At 37.5% G+C, this 19,123-nt stretch overlaps 1 protein-coding gene across 1 annotated transcript in view; it reads left to right on the forward strand.

Annotated features, from left to right (window-relative positions):
* Positions 1–7,935: 7,935 nt before the first annotated feature.
* The window catches only part of VSIG1 (V-set and immunoglobulin domain containing 1), a 34,931-nt gene continuing 23,743 nt past the window's right edge, over positions 7,936–19,123 (forward strand). The window contains exon 1 of the mRNA XM_058536485.1: positions 7,936–7,991. Within this exon, the coding sequence (XP_058392468.1) occupies positions 7,943–7,991 (49 nt within the window). The 5' untranslated portion in view covers positions 7,936–7,942. The remainder of the gene's footprint in view (positions 7,992–19,123) is intronic.

Here is a 19,123-nt window from a genome sequence, read left to right on the forward strand (position 1 = left end):
AGGTGTCCAGAGAGCACATTTAGGGACCGCTTGTTCACACCGGGTTGATCACTGAGAGAAATTCCTGTCCTTACACACGGAGATGGGAGGGAGAAGGGGGACTCTTTCCCTGCATAACACCATCACAGAATTCACTTTACAGTTTCCTTTTCTAGAGTCACTAGTCTGGGACTCTCAGCCTCTATATTTGGAGAGTTGTAGAATTATGTGCCACTTCTTCTTTTTATTGTTGTCAAAGCAACTCAGTGTTAACCTGGAATAAGAAAGTTTGTTGTTGATGAAGATAATGTTATTCTAGATTTATTTTTCAACAAATAAACCAGATCATGCACATCCAAATGAGTGCTACCCTTTCAATAGTCACTTTGACATACCATGAGCTTGAAAAAGTGAATTCACCAAACATTACTAGGCTGGGTCTTTAAAGTCACAGTATACCACAAGTTAAGAGCACATGTCCTGAAGCCAGCTGACTTGGGCTGAGGTCCTGACTCTGGCGTTTATGTAATCTTTGGAAAAATTCTCTCCGAGCCTCATTTTTAACAATAAGGTGTTTAGCAGAGACTGAGGTTTTGACCAACAACAGCCTTACTTGTGAGGAGGATGACTGGTAGCCATTTCACAACAGGGACCTGGTAAAGCAAGATAAAAATGGCTGCTCACTAGATGTGTGCCATAAAGGACAGGGAAGGGGAGCAGGAGCCAATAGGTACCGCCCACTGAAGAGAACAGAAAACTACCTACCTGTGTATATGAAATAGGACGTGGGTTATATAACAGGAATATTTGAGGTCAGTTGAGAGTGTGAGAATATGAGTCCTGAGTCTACCTGTTGCTATATATGCGATTTGTGCAAATTGCTTAATTTCCCTGTGCTTCTGTTTCTTCATCTATAAAATGGGGATAATAATACTACCTACCTCATACGGTTGTGAAGAGGATTAAGTGAGATAATGCATATAAAGCACTTAGCACAATGTCTGGCCCGTAACAAGCTTAGTGTGTGTGTGTGTGTGTGTGTGTGTGTGTGTGTGTGTGTAAAATCACTTAAACACAGTCCTTACCCTCCTTAGGAGCTTGCATTCTTAGAGGCATGAAGAGGACCAGTGCATGAATAGCTCTGCTATTCTCTAAGTGCTGTGCAAATGGTATTAACTAGTGCTGTGAAGGTGAGATCACACCATGTGGGAATCAGGAGACAACCTATCGAGGAGTTAGCATTTGTGATGAGGCTCACAGGATGTGTAGATTTTTGACAATTAGACTTGGTGGGTTGGGTGATATAGCAGGAAGGAATAGCCTTGTAAAGGCACAGAGGTGGAAAAGGGAGACATATGTTCAGGGAATAGAGATTATTTAGTTTTGTTTGGAGACCACTTGTAAGACTTCAGCCAACTCTGAAATCCATTTTTTTTACAAATAGCAGAAAATAGACAGCAAAGGTAGGTTGGGCACCTATTGAATGCCAGCTAAAAAGGCTTATGTCTAGGTAAAAAGGTGATAGGGAGTCATGGAAGATTTTTGAACACAAGAATGACATGATTAGATTGGACATTAACAAAACTTATCTAGCAAGATTATAAAGGATGGATTTGGGAGGGAGGAAGATTGGAGGCCAGGAGACAGGCTAGGAGGCTATGGCAACCATCTAAATGAGAGATAACAGGGACTGAACGAGAGTATGGCAGGAGATGAAAAGGAGAAGAGGGACAGAAGAGAAGTTCTCAATAGGATTTGGTACTGGTGCAATGGTGGGGTGAATAAAAGTAGAAGTTGAGGAATACCCTAATGAAGAGTTACAACAGAGGCACAAGCAACAGTGGTTGGGAAGTGGTTTGGAGACAGAGGATGACATGGGCAAGGTTAAGTTTGAAATGCCAGCGGTGCATATAAGTGGAGATGCCTGGCAGGCAGTTGGTAAAAGGAATGAAGCGTCAATGTTGTTGTGATTGCACAAGGAATTTTTGAAACACCTTCTATGGAACCATTCCAACAGGAATGAATTAAAATCTTTAGACTCTAAGCGCTGACTAGATTGTACCCTTCTGTGTGTAATTCAAAATTTAAAAAAATCATGCAAACCCATAAAATATGTATAAGGAAGTCCAATAAATTCTGATTTTCTCATGATGACTACTTCAACAATCAAAAAATATATATGAAAAGCTTTACCCCCGATCTCTCTGTCTCTGTCTGTCTGTCTCTCTCATAATGGTGCCATAAGAATGGCCTTAGTCTGTCTTTTGGAATCCCAAGTCTGATATCTGAACCAGCTCTCAAGCCACAGGAAGACACGCTCATTACCTTATAATTATGCCTCATTTCTTGACCACAAAACAGCATTACTGAATTTGATCACCTACTTTATTCATTAGAATTAGCTTCAGATGACCTAGCTTTTTCCAAAGAACAAATTCCCTCAAAGGTAATGACTTGTTCCTATTTAGGACATTAGGACATTTAAAAAACATTTTTCACCCTATCTTACACAATACACAGAAATAAATTTCAAGTGGATTAAATCCAGATTCACAAATTCATTCATTTAACAAATATTTATTGAGTACCTGCTGTGTGTAAGGCACTGTTCTAGGCTCCTGGAATAAATATTGAATAAAATAGACAGAAATCCCTGCCCTCTTGAAACTTACATTCTAACTGGGTGGAAAAGTCAACAATAAGTAAACTGTAGAGTATGTTAGAAGGTAATGAGTGCTACAAAAAAAGAGAAAGATAGGGGAGATTGGGAGGGCTGGAGTAGGGAAAGCTGCAGTTTTAAATCAGGTGAACAAGGGCAGCATTGAAAACCGACATTTGAGCAAAGACTTGAAGAAGATGAGTGAGTTGGCCCTGCTGATATCTGGGGTTAAAGTGTCACAGACAGAGGCAACTGCCAGTGCAAATGCCCTAAAAAGGAGGAGCGTGCCTGGCTAGTTCGAGGGTCAACAAGAAGACCAGTGTGGCTGGAGCAGAGTGAGAGGGGGAAGAATGGTAGATCAGGTCAGGGAGGTGGTGGAGTGGGTGAGGCAGATCATTTTAGGGTTTTCTAAGCTATTTTAAAGACTTTGGCTTTTTCTCTGAGATAAATCAGGAACTATTGGAGGATCTCGAGCAAAAGTGAGACGTGATCTGACATACATATAAAAGGATCACTCCAGCTGCTGTGATGAGAGTAGACTAGTCTTCCTACTTCCCCCACGTCCCCTTACAGTCAATTGATGCTGGGGCCTCAAACCAGCATCAATGGTAGCAGTGGGAGCAGTGAAGATGGGGAAAGTAATCAGAGTCTGGGTATATTTTGAATACGGACCCAAAGGAATTTGCTGATGAATTAGATGTGGTACATGAGAGAAGGAGAGGAATTGAGGATGACACAAAGGCTTTTGGCCTGAGTAACTGGAAGGACAGAATTGCCATACCTGAAATTTGGGACAAAATTATAGAAGCATTAGAAAAAACCATAATATTATATATATATTAATATTATATATTATATGATAGTAATATAGAATAATATTTCTATTGTCTTAGATTGGGAAAAGCTTTCTTAAGGAAGAATGAAATTCAGAAGCTGCAAAGAAAACAAATTGCTAGATTTAACTATAACAAAAAGCAAACTTCTTTATGATAAAAGAAGTAAAATTTTAAAAAAACTGATGAATTGGAAGAAAATATTTATAGTGTATATACCAAACTCAGATAAAGATTCATAAGCTAAAAAGAGTACTTCTACAATATTAAAAGATAACTCAATGGAGAAATGGTCTAAGGCCATAAACAGGCAATTCACAGGGAAGGGAACACCAGTTAGGCCAGCAAACCTATGAAAAGAGGCTTGACCTTATTAGAGGTATACAAATTAAAACAACAATGCAATACCGGTTTTCACCCATGATACTAGTAAAAATAAAAGACCGATAATTTTCATTGTTGACAAGGCTGTGTGTGGAGAAACAGGCACTCTCATATACTCATAATGGAGGTGTAGATTTGTAAAGAATTTCTGGTGGATAATTTTTCATAATCTACCAAAAAATAAATTGTTCATACCCTTTGATCCAGCAACTCCATTTCTAGGTACCTAATCTGCAGAAATAATCACACAAGTGGGCAGAGATATAGGCAAAAAGACGTTCATTTCACCATTGCTTATAGTAGTGAAAAACTGGAAGGACCTGAGAATTCACCAATAGGAGAATGGTTAAATAAGTTGTGGTACATTCATATGATGAAATACCATGCACCCTTAAAGTGGATAAGGTAGATCTATAGATGTAGTTGTATACATGGTGACACAAAGAGATAATAAAAATGCTTTTTCAAGGGGAAAAAAGCAAATTATAGAACAATATGTATGTTCTGATTACCGTTGAGGAAAAAAAAGGTAACCTCATGTGTGTGTGTGTGCAAACTTATAGAAGGCCTGAGAAAAATGTGAAACTTCTATTGCTTGTGAGCATGGCATGGGATTAAACGTGGGTGAGAGAATGGAGACTTTCTTATTATTTTCTGTATACTTCTTTGTTCTTTGAAATCCCTTTACAATCAAAATCTATTACTTTTGTAATTTTTAAGTTAAAAAATGAGAGCTAAGTCAGATACTGCAGATTTCTGAAAGTTCCCAAAGAAGAATCCTGGAGGCAGTAGCGTGGTTGTTGCGTTACATTCACACTGTGCCACTGTGTGATGAGATGGGAGGGATGGCATCTAATGCGTGCTATGTGGCCTTGGGAAAGACACAACGTTTCTGAGCCTCTGTTTTCTCATATAGAGAATGTAGATAATACCTGCCCTATTTATTTTATTGCCAATTGTGAAGATAAAATGGAAAAGCAGTTTAAAAATTATAAAGCCCTGTAAAAAATGTGAAAAATATTTAGTATTTCATGTGCCAGTTAATGACCTACTTCTTTTGGGCAATAGTCAATAACATCAGAGTTTGGTCCAAAGCAGAGAATTTAGATTATCTATTAGAGTTTATTTTAACAGAATTCTTCCTGTCCAAATTAGGTCCCAAATAGCAGCAGTGCAGGCATTTTACTTAAATGTTCCAGAGTGTTTTTGTGTTTGTATGAGAGATTCTGGTGCAGATGGGTTTTGACAATAGCCTTGAATCATACCCTCCACTCCAGCCGTCTCAGGGCCAACCAGCATGAACATACTGAATTAATTAGCAAGCTCTTACTTAGCACCTGTTCTGTGCTTAGTGCTCCCCTGTGGACAGGTGGTCAGACGTCCAAGTTTGCCTGGGACTGTTATGGTTTACACCTTAACCCTTGTAATTACTAATAGCGCCCCTTTCACTCTCAAAGGTGTCCTAATTTTAATGATCAGTTGTATGGTCACCCTACCATGGTTACCTATGGGACATAGAAGGAAACACAGGAAGTCCCTGGCTTACAAACACCAGACTTAGAAATTTCTTTTCCCATCCTAGCTCCCCGCCACTGGAAAAGCCAATATTACTTCTAGGCGAGCCATTATTAAAACCTTGGGTCTTTTGGAGACTTGGTGGACTCAGAGGTAAAGGCAGAGCCAAGGCTGCGAAGAGCTGGTATGGTCCTCCAGAGGGCTGCCCTACAAGTTGTCCTCCTCTGCAAAACCTCCTCCCTCAGACCATTTCTCTTTATTGCATTGGCTAATACTCCTGGTCAGAGATTTATTTGTGGAAAACAAGCATTCTACTTTCAATAGTGTAAACAGGTTGGGGAATGTTCATGGCAATTGATTTTTTTCCCTCCTAACATGGAGGTGATGTCTGCTTATACGGAGGAGGAAATGTGTTTCCTGGAGGAATAAGATTGGAAAGAAAAAAGTAGTTTTGGAGCACAGGATATTCTGGGGAGTAAGACCCTCCTTTAGGGCAACCTAGGTACACAACGGACCAGTGGGCGATGAGCATGGGGGCATAAAGGAAGGTGGGTGACAAAGAGATGCAATAGTTATTTGGGAAAAAAGTGTTGCCTTGTGCTCAACCCATCTCTTGGGAAGGGAAAGGAATGTCCTTTCTCTGCCACCTGCTGCTGCTCCTTCTTTTCCTCCCCTCCCCTATATGGCCCAGTGCCTGGAATTCAAGCCAGTCCTAGACTATGCACTGCATAGGTCTGGGAATGCGACTTCCATTTATAGCAGTGCTTTGGCAGGAATATGAATTCTGGGGTCCAATCAATGGACTTACCAATACATTTTGGGGAACATCCTTTCTTAAGTTGGGAATTGCCTGTAGAAGACCTGTTCCCTGCCCTGGAGGGCTCACAGTCACTGGATTTAGGGGAGACTCAGTTAATAAATAGGAAACTACTGGAGAGCAATCAAGCACCAACTGTAGGGTATTGGTTCTAGGTACAATGGGAATTCATCCAAAGGGGAGCTCAGAGAGGGGTGGTATGTAGGTTCATTGAAATTTTCACATAGGACAATATGACGGTTTTGTGTTAAGGATATGCTTAGATAACAAGAGGAGGGAGGAGAAATTTTTTAATAGTGATGAAAGTCACCTGGAGCCAAGGTTTAGTATCGGCATGAGCATGGACAAGGAAGGCTGCGAGAAGGAATCAGGCCTGATGGAAGCAAAATGGCTTTCCGAGAAGCAGTGGGAAATTGGCTTGGCTAAGGTGAAATGGGGTCAAATATTTCCTGTAAATTAAATTTCATGAAACGTATCACTGAAACTTGCACATATTTCATGTGACTGAACACTTTGAGGCAATAAATCTTGACAGCATTTTTCAAGTGGATGATTTAACATGACTAAAGTTCAGAGTAGGTGAGGACCAGATCTTGGAAGGCTCGGAATCCAGATTAAGGACTTTGGACTGGGTGAAAGAGTCCATAATGGTGTTATTGAAGATGCTTATTCAGAGTTGGAACATTGGTGTGTGGCTGGTATATAGCATGAAGGAGGAAGAAGTCAGGGAGACCATTTAGGAAGCTGCTACAGTAGGCCAGGGGTGAGGAGCTGAGTAACTGGACCAGGAAGGAAGCAGCAGATTGGAGAAGGCACAAATCTGAGAGCCATTGTAGAGATGGAAACAGCAGGACTTAGAGATCACATGGGAAGAACCAGAGGAGGCCCTTATGTATCTCAGGGTAACTTAAGCATGAGAGGAACTCTGTTCACGTGAAGGCTTCTTACCTGTGCAGCCTGCCATTCCCTCCTAGTGAACTCCTTTTCCAAGGAAACCCTATAACACCTATTGAGTAACCTAATTCTGCAAAAATTCAGTCCCATCCATTGGAAGTCTTAAAGCATTTATTCATTCACTTGATTTGGCAAAATTAGGTTAGTAAATAAATGCTATAGAGTTTCTAACCTGGAAGACTTAAGCATGCGATTCATTCTACTGCCAGGTAGTGAGAACCGCCAGGGCTTCAAAAGAGAGTGAGATGCCCAGAGTTTGTTCACATGGAAATGAATGCTTTTTACTTCATAACCCCTGTGTCCTTCCTGTGACCCATGTCTCCTGAGAAAATCCTACCAATTTACTAACCTAATTTGTAAAAGGAGGTTAGTGAATCAATGCTGTAAGACTTTTATGGAAATATTTGAAATTAATTAGCCTTGTCAGATTTTATTTGCACAGGCTCTCTTCCAACTACATCTTTTCCCCCCAAGTATAACTTTTTAATAAGATTGATTTTTAAACAATAAAACTTAGAGAATCTGTGTACAAAGAGCTTGAAGAATTTAAATATGTGGGTTTATTATTAACACAGTAGCAAATATATCAAGGAAACGCCCCATGAAAAGTGTTTCAAAGAAACACAAATCTGCTCTGAGAAAGGTCTGTACCCAATAAGTAAGCCCAAAGAGCCTTGTTTGCTTGGTGATGCCGGCAGATAAGCCTGGCAAACCTCGGTGTGATTGAAGAAGCCAGTTTGAGACTCAGCCTAGCGCAGGCAAGCTACTGGCCCCTGGCTGCACTCAACGAACCTCAACACAATGGTGTTCGCATTTTGGAAGGTCTTTCTGATCCTAAACTGCCTTGCAGGTAAGGAAAGGATCTCCAAACCATCAAAGCTAATTGGGAATAGAGTTGCCTTTTAAACTGAAATCGCAAATTTTTACGTAGAATGTTCCCCTCCTCTCAAAGGGATTGTGATTAGTATGCTAAGTAAAATAAGCTTCAGATATCTTGCTTAGCAAATACGTGCCATGCTGTAAAGATCATTATTTTATGTAGCTTCTGAATTAAATTTCAGGAAAATCACACTATCTTTCTTTTTTTTTTAGTTTGGAAGGTGAACAGATGAATTCACTCAGAAGCTGAAGTTTGTGCTAAGAGTACTTTTTTCTCTGTCTTACTTGAGTGTTCCCTTTAAGCTCTCTGTAATCGGCTCGTTTTGCTACAGCAGGCAGAGACCTGGCTCAGAGGGCCTGCCATGCTTTACTAATAGTTCTTAAGGGGTTGCAGTTTTCCAAGCCTAAGATTGTGTTTTGAAAAATATGTGAGTGATTTATTGGTTGTGCACAATATGGGTGTTTTTAGGGATTTGAGCAGAACAAAATCATTTCTAGAGACAAAATCCTGATGTTGGTTAGACCCGGGAGAGATCACTAATTCAGAAAACCCCTTGGCTAGTTTTTTCTAATAGCAGATACATTTTGAATCTGTTCTTATGATAAGTTAAGTCCATGGTAGATACAATAATATTGTTTACACTAATATGGATATTTTTAAGCCAATAATATTGATATTTTTAAGCCATTAGTAATATTAAGCAGTCATTAGAATAAGGTTTACTAAGCATATTTAATGACATAAGAAAATGCTCAGGCTAAAATATTAAGTGAAAAAGCAAGATACACGCATATGCCTAGAATAAATTGCTAGAACATTATGTTCCAAGGTGCTCATGGTGATTACTTTGGGGTGATGGGATTATAGATGATTTTTATTTTATTCTCCAGCTTTTTCATATTTTCCAGGGTTTCTACAAAGACTATTATACTGCTTTTATAGTAAAAAAGTGTTACTTTTCAAAACCATATGGTATTTAGTAATAGTTCTCTAAATGTTCATTACTAAATGTTTAAACATACATGTTCTATGGAGTCACTAGAAGGCAATACTGCATGTATCCAGTGATCAGGACTTAGAGCTGGAAAAAGCCGCCTTTCTCAGTTTCCCCTCTGGTGGAAATAAATGTTACTATTTTTCCTTTCCCCCAGGAATATTCATTTTAAACCTTAACTTTAGACAGTGGAAGTCTTTGTCCCTTCTTAAAGAGCTTCCAGTCATTAGTTAATTGGGTTGCCCCTGGGCCTTCTGTACCAGCCCCCTAAAATTACACCTGTAGTCAACACTTACGTCCCCGTGTGAAGCCTTACTCTGGCCTATACTAGACACCAGTTTTGGAACAGTTGAAAGAGTAGTTCCTACTGTAACTAACATATATATAATTATTACTGATTATAAATTTAATGAGTTGTCATTGTAGAAATGTTGGAAAATATGGAAACGTAATAAGAATAAACGAAATAAGAAAATAAAAATCACCAGCGATCTTACTAGAGATTTGGGTGAATTTCTTTTTTTTTTTTTCCTTTGCAAGTAGATATATTACATTACAAAATTGGGTTTACACCTTGTATACAATTTTTTTTATTGTTTAAAAAATTACTTAGATGATGTCACAATCTTGCTTGATTGTGACTTTTAGAACAAGGCCCAATCAGAGTGACCAATAAATACTTCAGAGCCTTTGTTCTTAAATTATTTTATAACTGGTTTTGTTGGCCTATAGTGTATACTGTGTATCTATACATATACAATCTAGCTGGCCCAAAGCAAAATATGCTTGTGTGCGTTCAGCAGATGGAATGAAAATATGGTATAATATATTGTTGTTTGCTGTGGTTACATATGTATGGAAGTCAGAGAAAGAAAGATTTCAGTAATCTATAACTGGTATTAGTAGTGCCCATCAGTTGATCCAGATATGGCTATGAGGAAACTGGTAATGTTTCCATCAGTGTGCAATTTGATGTGCTACCTGGACTTATTTCCTCGTCAGGAGGAATGTCACATTTTTGGTATCAAGCATGGTGCCTGGCATACAGTTGGCCCATAGGAAATGTTTATTGAAAGAATGAATTACCTTCTGAAATCCTGCCATTTGCGACATGGATGGACCTTGAAGGCATTATGCTAAGTGAAATAAGTCATACAGAGAAAGACAAATACCGTATGATCTCACTTTTACGTGGAATCTAAAAAACTTGAATTCATAGAAACAGAGAGTAGAGTGGTGGTTACCAGAGGCTGAGGGTTGGGGGAAATAGCGAGATGTTGGACAAAGGGTACAAACTTCCAGTTAGAATATGAATAAGTTCTGGGGATCTAATATACAGCGTGGTGACTATAATTAACAATGCTATGTTATATACTTGAAAGTTGTTAAGAGAGTAGATCTTAAATGTTCTCTCCACAAAAAAGAAATGGTAATTATGTGATGTGATGGAAGTGTTAGTTAACGCTATGGTGATAATCATTTTGCAATATATGCATGCATCAAATTAACACTTTGTACACCTTAAACTCACACAATATTTTGTGTCAATCGTATCTCAATAAAGGTGGAAAAATAAAAGAATTAATTACTTTCCCAAGCCCCAAATTTCCAGAAATGATTTTCACATACATATTTAAAATCAATTTTTTGTACAACTAAGCAAGACAGATTTTATTTTAATCAAAATCTTTCTGATGACTTCTTAGGGAGTCTTAGGTTAAATTCCATTTCAGGAAAAGAATTTTAATCAAAAATATCTTCTGCAGAAAGTTCATGCATATCATTTTAGGTGCTTGTAATATATATTAGCCACTTGTTGGAAAGATATGTTAATATTTTCATTTTCTGGAGGTATGTGCTATGCATTTTAAAGCAGTAATATATTTTAACTTTGGTTTTGCAGTCAAATCCAAAAAGTGAGTGATCCTTTGGTTATATTATTTCCTAACTCAAAAATGAAGCAATTATACATGAAATTGCTGGAAATTAAATCACTTTAAATGCATCAGCTTAAATATGGCTATCTGGGGGATATTTTTGCTGTGGTATATTAGAAGAATAATAAACCCCCTATACGCAAAGTGCCTGCCACATTGGAGGCATTAAATAAATGAATGAGCAATCATTACCAAAACACGAGGCATTTAAAATGTTTTTAGAGTGTTGATTAATTTAAGTGTATACACTGTGGATTATTTTCCTTTAATAATATGTACTGATTTTTAAAAGCAGTCACACATATTTCAACCACATGTGCATTTTTTTCTTCTTTTTTTAATTCAGCCAGATCAGTGTGTGAAATTGCAATCCTGGGTTTTGTTTAAATGAGATACTAGTCTTTATTTTTCTATTTCTTCACAGTCTAGTTAATGTAGAGATTTTTCTGACTTTTTCAATTTTTAAATAACTTCTCAATTTGGAGTAAATTAACCCAAAGGAAGAGAACTTTTTTTCCCCTGACACTCACAGAATCACCTTCAGTTTAAGACTAAATTTGCACTGTTCGTTATCCACATGTGGCTATCTAAATTTAAATTTATTCAAATTAAATAAGATTAGAAGTTCATTTCCTCAGTCATACTAGTCACATTTCAGGTGCTCCTTAATCACATGTGGGTAATGGCTACTGAATTGGACAGTACAGAGATAGAACATTTCCATGATCACAGAAGTTTCTATTGGACAGTGCTGGGCTAGAGAATGATCTCAGAGGTCTAAGTAACGTGCGCCAATTGAATGATGTGACATGTTAAAAAAGTTCATCTGGAAATATATAGCTCTTAGCTCTGAAATGTATTGTCACTATATTAGGGATGGACAAGTTCTGAAAACCGTCTTTTCTTCAGAATTTAAAGATTGATTATGGTGCTGAGAATTGGGAATCTGGGCAATAAAATGGCCTGGAGATAGTTCCTTGTCAATTGTTACCTCGTTACAGGACAATGAGTAGTATTCTTAAAAATATATTGTCTCATGGTAGATTTGGAGCTTACCATCCTTATTCCAAGGTGATATTGTTGAGCTTTTATAGATCTCAAATTATTTACATATTTATATGTCTTATATTAAAAAATGTTGAAAATGTTTAAATTGGATTTATAGTTCCCAAATCTTTGATTTTCATTTGCCCTTATTCTAGTCTGTGCTATAAATGGTTTCCTGCTGCATTGACATGGCAGGCAGAGATTGTGTCTGTCTTGTTCATTATCGTTTCCCTAGTGTTTAGCACTGTTTGAGGCACAAAATAGATGTTCAACAGATATTCATTGATAGGCACCAGAGACTCTTCCATAGTTTGTCTTGTGTGAGAACTGTCCTTACCCTGCCTTTAAGCACTTTTGCCAAGAGCAGCCTTTAAAGGGTTTTGTTTATTTATTTGGCCTTACCTGGTCATAAGATCCCACCATTAGCCAATCCCATAACAGATATTGGGACCCAAAATAGAGGACAAAAATAATGGCCAAATAATATCTCAAAAATCTTTGTTTTTAGGGGAAAGTTTCTGGGAACTTTAATGGCCAAAATATCCCCATTCTATCCTTTTTATTTTGAACACTTTAAAGACATTTGGAAGTCATCATTTAGGCATAGCCAGAGGTGTGGCTAACTTCCAGGAGAAATGAGATGGACTCTTTGAGGGCAGGAGAGAGCCACTTAGCTTTCTCCAACTAAGTTTCCATTGGAAAGAGGAGCTGCTTTCTGCAGGCCAATTTTGTTTTCTTGGGAGGCATAATGGGAACCAGGAAAACATGGAAAGGAAAACATTGGGAAGAGGGAAACTGCATGGAAGCTGCATTGGTGTCTACCCTAAAGCACTTCTCTTAATTCGTCAAGACATTGGTTGCCATGTAAGCAGCCAACTTCTGGCCAAGAAGCAGCTGGACCAGGTGGCCTGGCTGAGACAGAGAACAAGGCTACTGAATCCAGGAAACCAGGGGTAATCAGTCCAATGGTTTGCTTTTTCTTTTAATCTTTCAAAATATTTGTCAATTCCCTGAGTTCCTTTTGCCTGACTGCTGTCATTAAGCAATAAAAATAAAATTAAAGAAGCCTTTGGGTTTGCAAAATTGGGAGGAGGGCCAGGAATTTGTCTTTCTGTACTATTTCTTCTGACCTTCCCACGATCTCTGTATCCTCATCCCACCCAAACCCCTTGTCTGTAACCCTTAGCTCTCACTCCAGCCCCCCCCTGCAGCATAGACAGCTTCTCTTAATCTTGATTTTTTACTTCTAATACCTATCTGACAGTCTTACGTTCCATCCTGGAGAAATTCTATACTCTCTGACTCTGCAATGGATAATAACCAGTTAACCAGTTGAGCCAATGCCTCTGTAGTGTTACTCAAAGTATTTTCCCCTATCACAGCCCTTTGGAAAATGCTTGTATAGTATGGAGAATTTTAAGTGCAGTGGTTGGCTGGATTTTGGGGTAGGTGGCTCTTTGATGTTCCTCCAAATCATATGGGCAGCTCACCCTTTTGTAAGGCCAACAGTTCTCAAACTTTGTGTTCTCAGGACCATTTTACACTCTTAAAATTTGAGGGAGATTTCTGGTCTGGAGAAAATGGTGTGGACCTGTTTCTCCTTGCTTCTCCCTGCTAAGCACAAATATAAACTGTCCCTGGAAATAATGCAAGAGACAACCAATGGGGAATTCTGAAAGACGGTAAGAAAAAAGCAGACTGGTTTGGGACCCTGGGAACAACACAGAGGTAAGGTGTCATGTCTTTCCACCCAACAGAAGATGCATACCCAGTTCTGACATTTGCTGATCCCAACCTAGCAACAGAGGGTAACCCAGTGAGGCTCATTCTTCCCCCAGATCGAATGGGAGTCCCTTTGACATAAGGTGAGCCCAACATCACTGGCAAGGGGGAATTATCAGGAACCTCACCAACAATAGTAGACAAAGGAAGCATTATCTTTCCCCACTGGGCTGAAGACTCCCTACTTTCACCTTGAGGAACTGAGGTGGGAGTGTGGAACAGACAAGAGGGATGAAGCCACAGCAAGTGCCTGGTTCCAGAAGGCTCTTTGTCTCTGTGGGTCTGAGACTCTCCTCCCCCACACAGAGACACCAGGCCAGCCAGGGGTACCAGTAGGAGTGTCCCACAATACCAACCCCCCACTGACAGACACCTAGCAGCCTGACCTGAGGAAACCCTTCTGGCCCCTCAGGCAACAGGATCAGGGACAAATGGAAGCCCTAATGACATCAGATAAACCAACCAGACCAAAACAACACTGCAAAGACTCTGAAAATTAAACTAGCATGAGAACCACAGCCCACAAAATAGGCTGAGACATGTGTACAAAACATAAATAAAATATAATATAAAAGAGACTGTCTGCTAAAATAACAGATTTAAATAGGAATTTCCTAACATCATAAACAAAATGTGTGTAGGTTTGGACAAATATATAATCACAAGTATCCACCATTATATTCTCATACAGTGTATTTTCACTGCCCTAAAAGTCCTCTGTGCTCCACCTATTCCTGCCTTTCTCCCCTCTAACCCCTTGCAACCACTGATCTTTTTATTTTCTCCATAGTTTTGCCTTTTCCAGAATGTCATAGAGTTGGAGTCCTATAGTATGTAAACTTTCCAGATTGGCTTCTTTCACTTAGTAATATGCAGTTAATGTTCCTCCATGACTTTTCATGGCTTGATGGCTCATTTCTTTTTAGTACTGAATAATATTCCATTGTCTGGATATACCACAGTTTATTAATCCATTCACCTACTGAAGGACATCTTGGTTGCTTCCAATTTGGGGCAATTATAAAGCTGGTATAAACATCCGTGTGCAGATTTTTGTGTGGACATAAGTTTTCAACTTTCTTTGGTAAATAGCAAGGGGCACAATTGCTGGATAGTATGGTAAGAGTATGTTTAGTTTTGTAAGCAACCACCAAACTGTCTTCCAAAGTGGCTGTACCATTTTGCGTTCCCACCAGCAATGAATGAGAGTTCGTGTTGCTCCACATCCTCACCAGTATTTGGTGTTGTCAGTGTTCTGGATTTTGGCCATTCTAATAGGTGTGTAGTGGTAACTTAGTATTTTAATTTGCATTTCCCTGATGACATATGATGTGGAGCATCTTTTCATATGCTTATTTGCCATCTGTATATCATCTTTAGTGAGATGTCTGTTAAGTTCTTTGGTCTATTTTTTAATCTGGTTGTTTGTTTTCTTATTATTGAGTTTTAAGAGTTCTTTGTATATGTTGGATAACAGCCCTTTATCAGATATGTCTTCTGCAAATATATTCTCCAAGTCTGTGGCTTATTTTTTCATTCTCTTGACACTGTCTTTCATAGAGCAGAAGTTTTTAATTTTAATGAAGTCCAGCTCATCAATTTTTCTTTCAAGGATTGTGCCTTTGGTGTTTTAACTCAAGTCATCATCATGCCCAAGGTCATCTAGATTTTCTCTTATGTTATCTTCTAGGAGTTGTATATTTTGTTTTTTACATTTAAATCTGTGATCCATTTTGAGATAATTCTTGTGAAGTGTATAAAGTCTGTGTCTAGATTATTTTTTTTTGTCCATGGACATCCAGTTGTTCTAGCACTATTTGTTGAAAAGATTACCTTTGCTCCTTTGTCAAAGATCAGTTGACTATATTTATGTGGGTCTATTTCTGGACTCTGTATTCTGTTCCACTGGTCTATTTGTCTATTCTTTTGCCAATACTGCATAGTCTTGATTACAATAGCTTTATAGGAAGTTTTGAATTTGGGTAGTGTCAGTCCTCCAACTTTGTTATTCTCCTTCAATATTGTCAATATCCACAGAATAACTTGCTGGGATTTTGATTGGAATTACATTGAATTTACAGATTAAGTCGGGAAGAACTGCCATCTTGAAAACATTGAGTCTTCCTATCCATGAACATGGAATATCTCTCCATTTATTTAGTTTTTCTTTGATTTCTTTCATCAGAGTTTTCTAGTTTTCCTCATACAGATTTTCTACAGATTTTTTTAGATTTATACTTAAATATTTTAATTTGAGGGTACTAATGTAAACAGTATTGTGTTTTTAATTTCAAATTACACTTTTTCATTGCTGGTATATAGGAAAGCAACAAACTTTTGTGCATTAACCTTGAGTCCTGAAACCTTGCTTTAATCACGTATTAGTTCTTGGAGTTTTTTGTTGATTCTTTTGGATTTTCTACATAGGCAATCATGTCATCTGTCATTTCCTTTACAATCTGTATACCTTTTATTTCCTTTTCGTGACTTATTGCCTTAGCTAGGACTTCTGGTACAAGGTTGAAAAGGAGTGATGAGAAGGGACATTTTTGCCTTGTTCTTGATCTTAGTAGGAAAGCTTCTAGTTTTTCACCACTAAGTATGATGTTAGCTGTGGATTTTTTGTAGATGTTCTTTATCAAGTGGAGGAAGTTCCCCTCTATTCCTAGATTATTGAGAGTTTTTATCACAAATAATAGGTGTTGCATTTTTTTAAATGCTTTTTTTGCATATATTTATATGTTCATGTGATTTTTTTTTTTCTTTAGCCTGATGATGTGATGGATTACATTAATTGATTTTCAAATGTTGAACTAGCCTTGCATACTTTGGATAAATCCCACTTGGTCATGGTGTGGAATTCTTTTTATACATTATTGGATTTGATTTGCTAATATTTTGTTGAGGATTTTTACATCTATCCTCATGAGAGATATTGGTCTATAGTTTTCTTTTCTTGTAATGTCTTTGTCTGGTTTAGTATTAGGGTGATATTGGCATCATAGGATGAGTTAGAAAGCATTCCCTCCATTCTATCTTCTGAAAGAGATTGTAGAGAATTGGTATAATTTCTTCCTTAATTGTTTGGTAAAATTCACCAGTGAACCCAGCTGGGCCTGGTGCTTTCTGTTTTGGAAGGTTATTAATTATCAATTCAATTTATTTAATAGATGTAGATTATTCAGATTGTCTACTTCTTCCTGTGGGAGTTTTGGCAGGTTGTGTCTTTCAAGGAATTGGTCCATTTCATCTAGGTTTCAAATTGTGGGCATGGAGTTGTTCCTAGTATTCTTTTATTATCCTTTTAATGTTCATAGTATGTGTAGTGATGGCCCCTCTTTCATTTCTGATATTAGTGATTTGTGTCCTCTCTATTTTTTTCTTAGTTATCTTGGCTAGGGTCTTATCATTTTTATTGATCTTTTCAAATAACCAGTTTTGATTTATTGGTTTTCTCTATTGATTTGTTTTCAATTTCATTGGTTTCTGCTCTAATTTTTATTATTTCTTTTGTTTTCTAAGGTGCAAGCTTAGATGATTAATTTTAGACTTTTCTTCTTTTCTACTATATGCATTCAATGCTGCAAATTTCCCTCTAAGCACTGCTTTTGCTGCATACCACAAATTTTGATAAGTTGTGTTTTTATTTTCATTTAGTTCAAAATATTTAAAAATTTCTCTTGAGATTTCTACTTTGACTCAAGTGTTGTTAAGAAGTATGTTGTTTAATCTCCATGTATTTTAGGACTTTCCAGTAATCTTTTTGTTATTTCTTTCTTTTTTTTTTTTTTAAAGATTTTATTTATTTATTCCCCCCCCCCCAAAGCCCCAGTAGATAGTTGTATGTCATAGCTGCACATCCTTCTAGTTGCTGTATGTGGGACGCGGCCTCAGCATGGCCGGAGAAGCAGTGCGCGCTCGGGATCCGAACCCGGGCCGCCAGCAGTGGAGGACGTGCACTTAACCGCCAAGCCACAGGGCCGGCCCCATTTATTTCTAATTTAATTCTATTGTGGTCTAAGAGCAGACATTATGTGAGTTCTATTGTTTTTAATTTGTTAAAGTTTGTTTTATGGCCCAGAATGTGGTCTATCTTGGTGAGTATTCATAGTGTTTTAAAGTATATCTCTTTGTATAGAACACTCCACCCAACAACAGTAGAATGCACTTTTCCCCCACGCACCCCCAGAACATTTACCAAAGGGACCATGTTCTTGGCCATAAAACAGACCTCAACAAATTTAAAAGAATTGAAATCATACAGAGTCTGTTCTCTGAGCACATTGGAATCAAACTACCAATCGAGAAGAGAAAGACAACAAAAAAGTCTCTAAACACTTGGAAATTATACAATTATACAACACACTTCTAAATAATCTATGGATCAAAGAGGAAGTCTCAAAAATAATTTTAAAAATATATGTAGAATTGAATGAAAATGAAAATATAACATACAGATATATGTAACATGCTGCTAAAGCAGTGCTGAGAGAGAAATTTATAACACTAAATGCTTACATTTTAAATGAAGAAAAGTCTCAAGTCAATAATCAAAGTTCCTACATCAAGGAACTAGAGAAAGAACAAAATAAACCCAAAGCAAGCAGAAGGAAGGAAATAATAAAGAGCTGGAATCAATGGAATTTAAATAGGAAAACTATAGAGAAAATTAAATGAAATAAAAATCTGATTCTTTGAAAAAATCAATAAATAATATTGACAAACTTCTAGCAAGACTGGTAAAAATAAAAAGAGATGAGACACAATCACCAATATCAGAAATGAAGTATGGCATATCACTACGGATTCTGTAGTCATTAAAAATATAATAAGGGAATACTATGAAAAACTTTATGTTCATTTATTTGACAACTTAGAAGAAATGGACCAATTCCCCCAAAACAACAAACTACTTAAACTCACCCCATATAAAATAATCTCAATATTTCTATAATCATTAAAGAAATTGCATTCATAATTTTAAAAGCTCCTGAAAAAAGAATCTCCAGCCTAGATACTTTCACTGGATAATTCCACCAAACATTTAAAAAATAATTAACACCAATTTTACACAATCTCTTCCAAAAAAATAGAAGAGGAGGGAACACTTCCAACTCATTTTAGGAGGCTAGTATTATCTTGATACCAAAACCAGACAAAGACAGTTTGAAAATATAAAACTACAGATCAATAGCTCTCATGAACTTAGACTCAAAAACACTCAACAAAACACAAGCAAAGTGAATCCCACAATGTCTGAAAAGAATTCTACACCATGACTAAGTGGGATTTATTTCAGGCATGCAAAGCTGGTTCAACATTCAAAAATCATTTAGTGTAAT

Source organism: Diceros bicornis, chromosome X, assembly GCF_020826845.1.
Source record: "Diceros bicornis minor isolate mBicDic1 chromosome X, mDicBic1.mat.cur, whole genome shotgun sequence".
Classification (NCBI taxonomy): domain Eukaryota; kingdom Metazoa; phylum Chordata; class Mammalia; order Perissodactyla; family Rhinocerotidae; genus Diceros; species Diceros bicornis.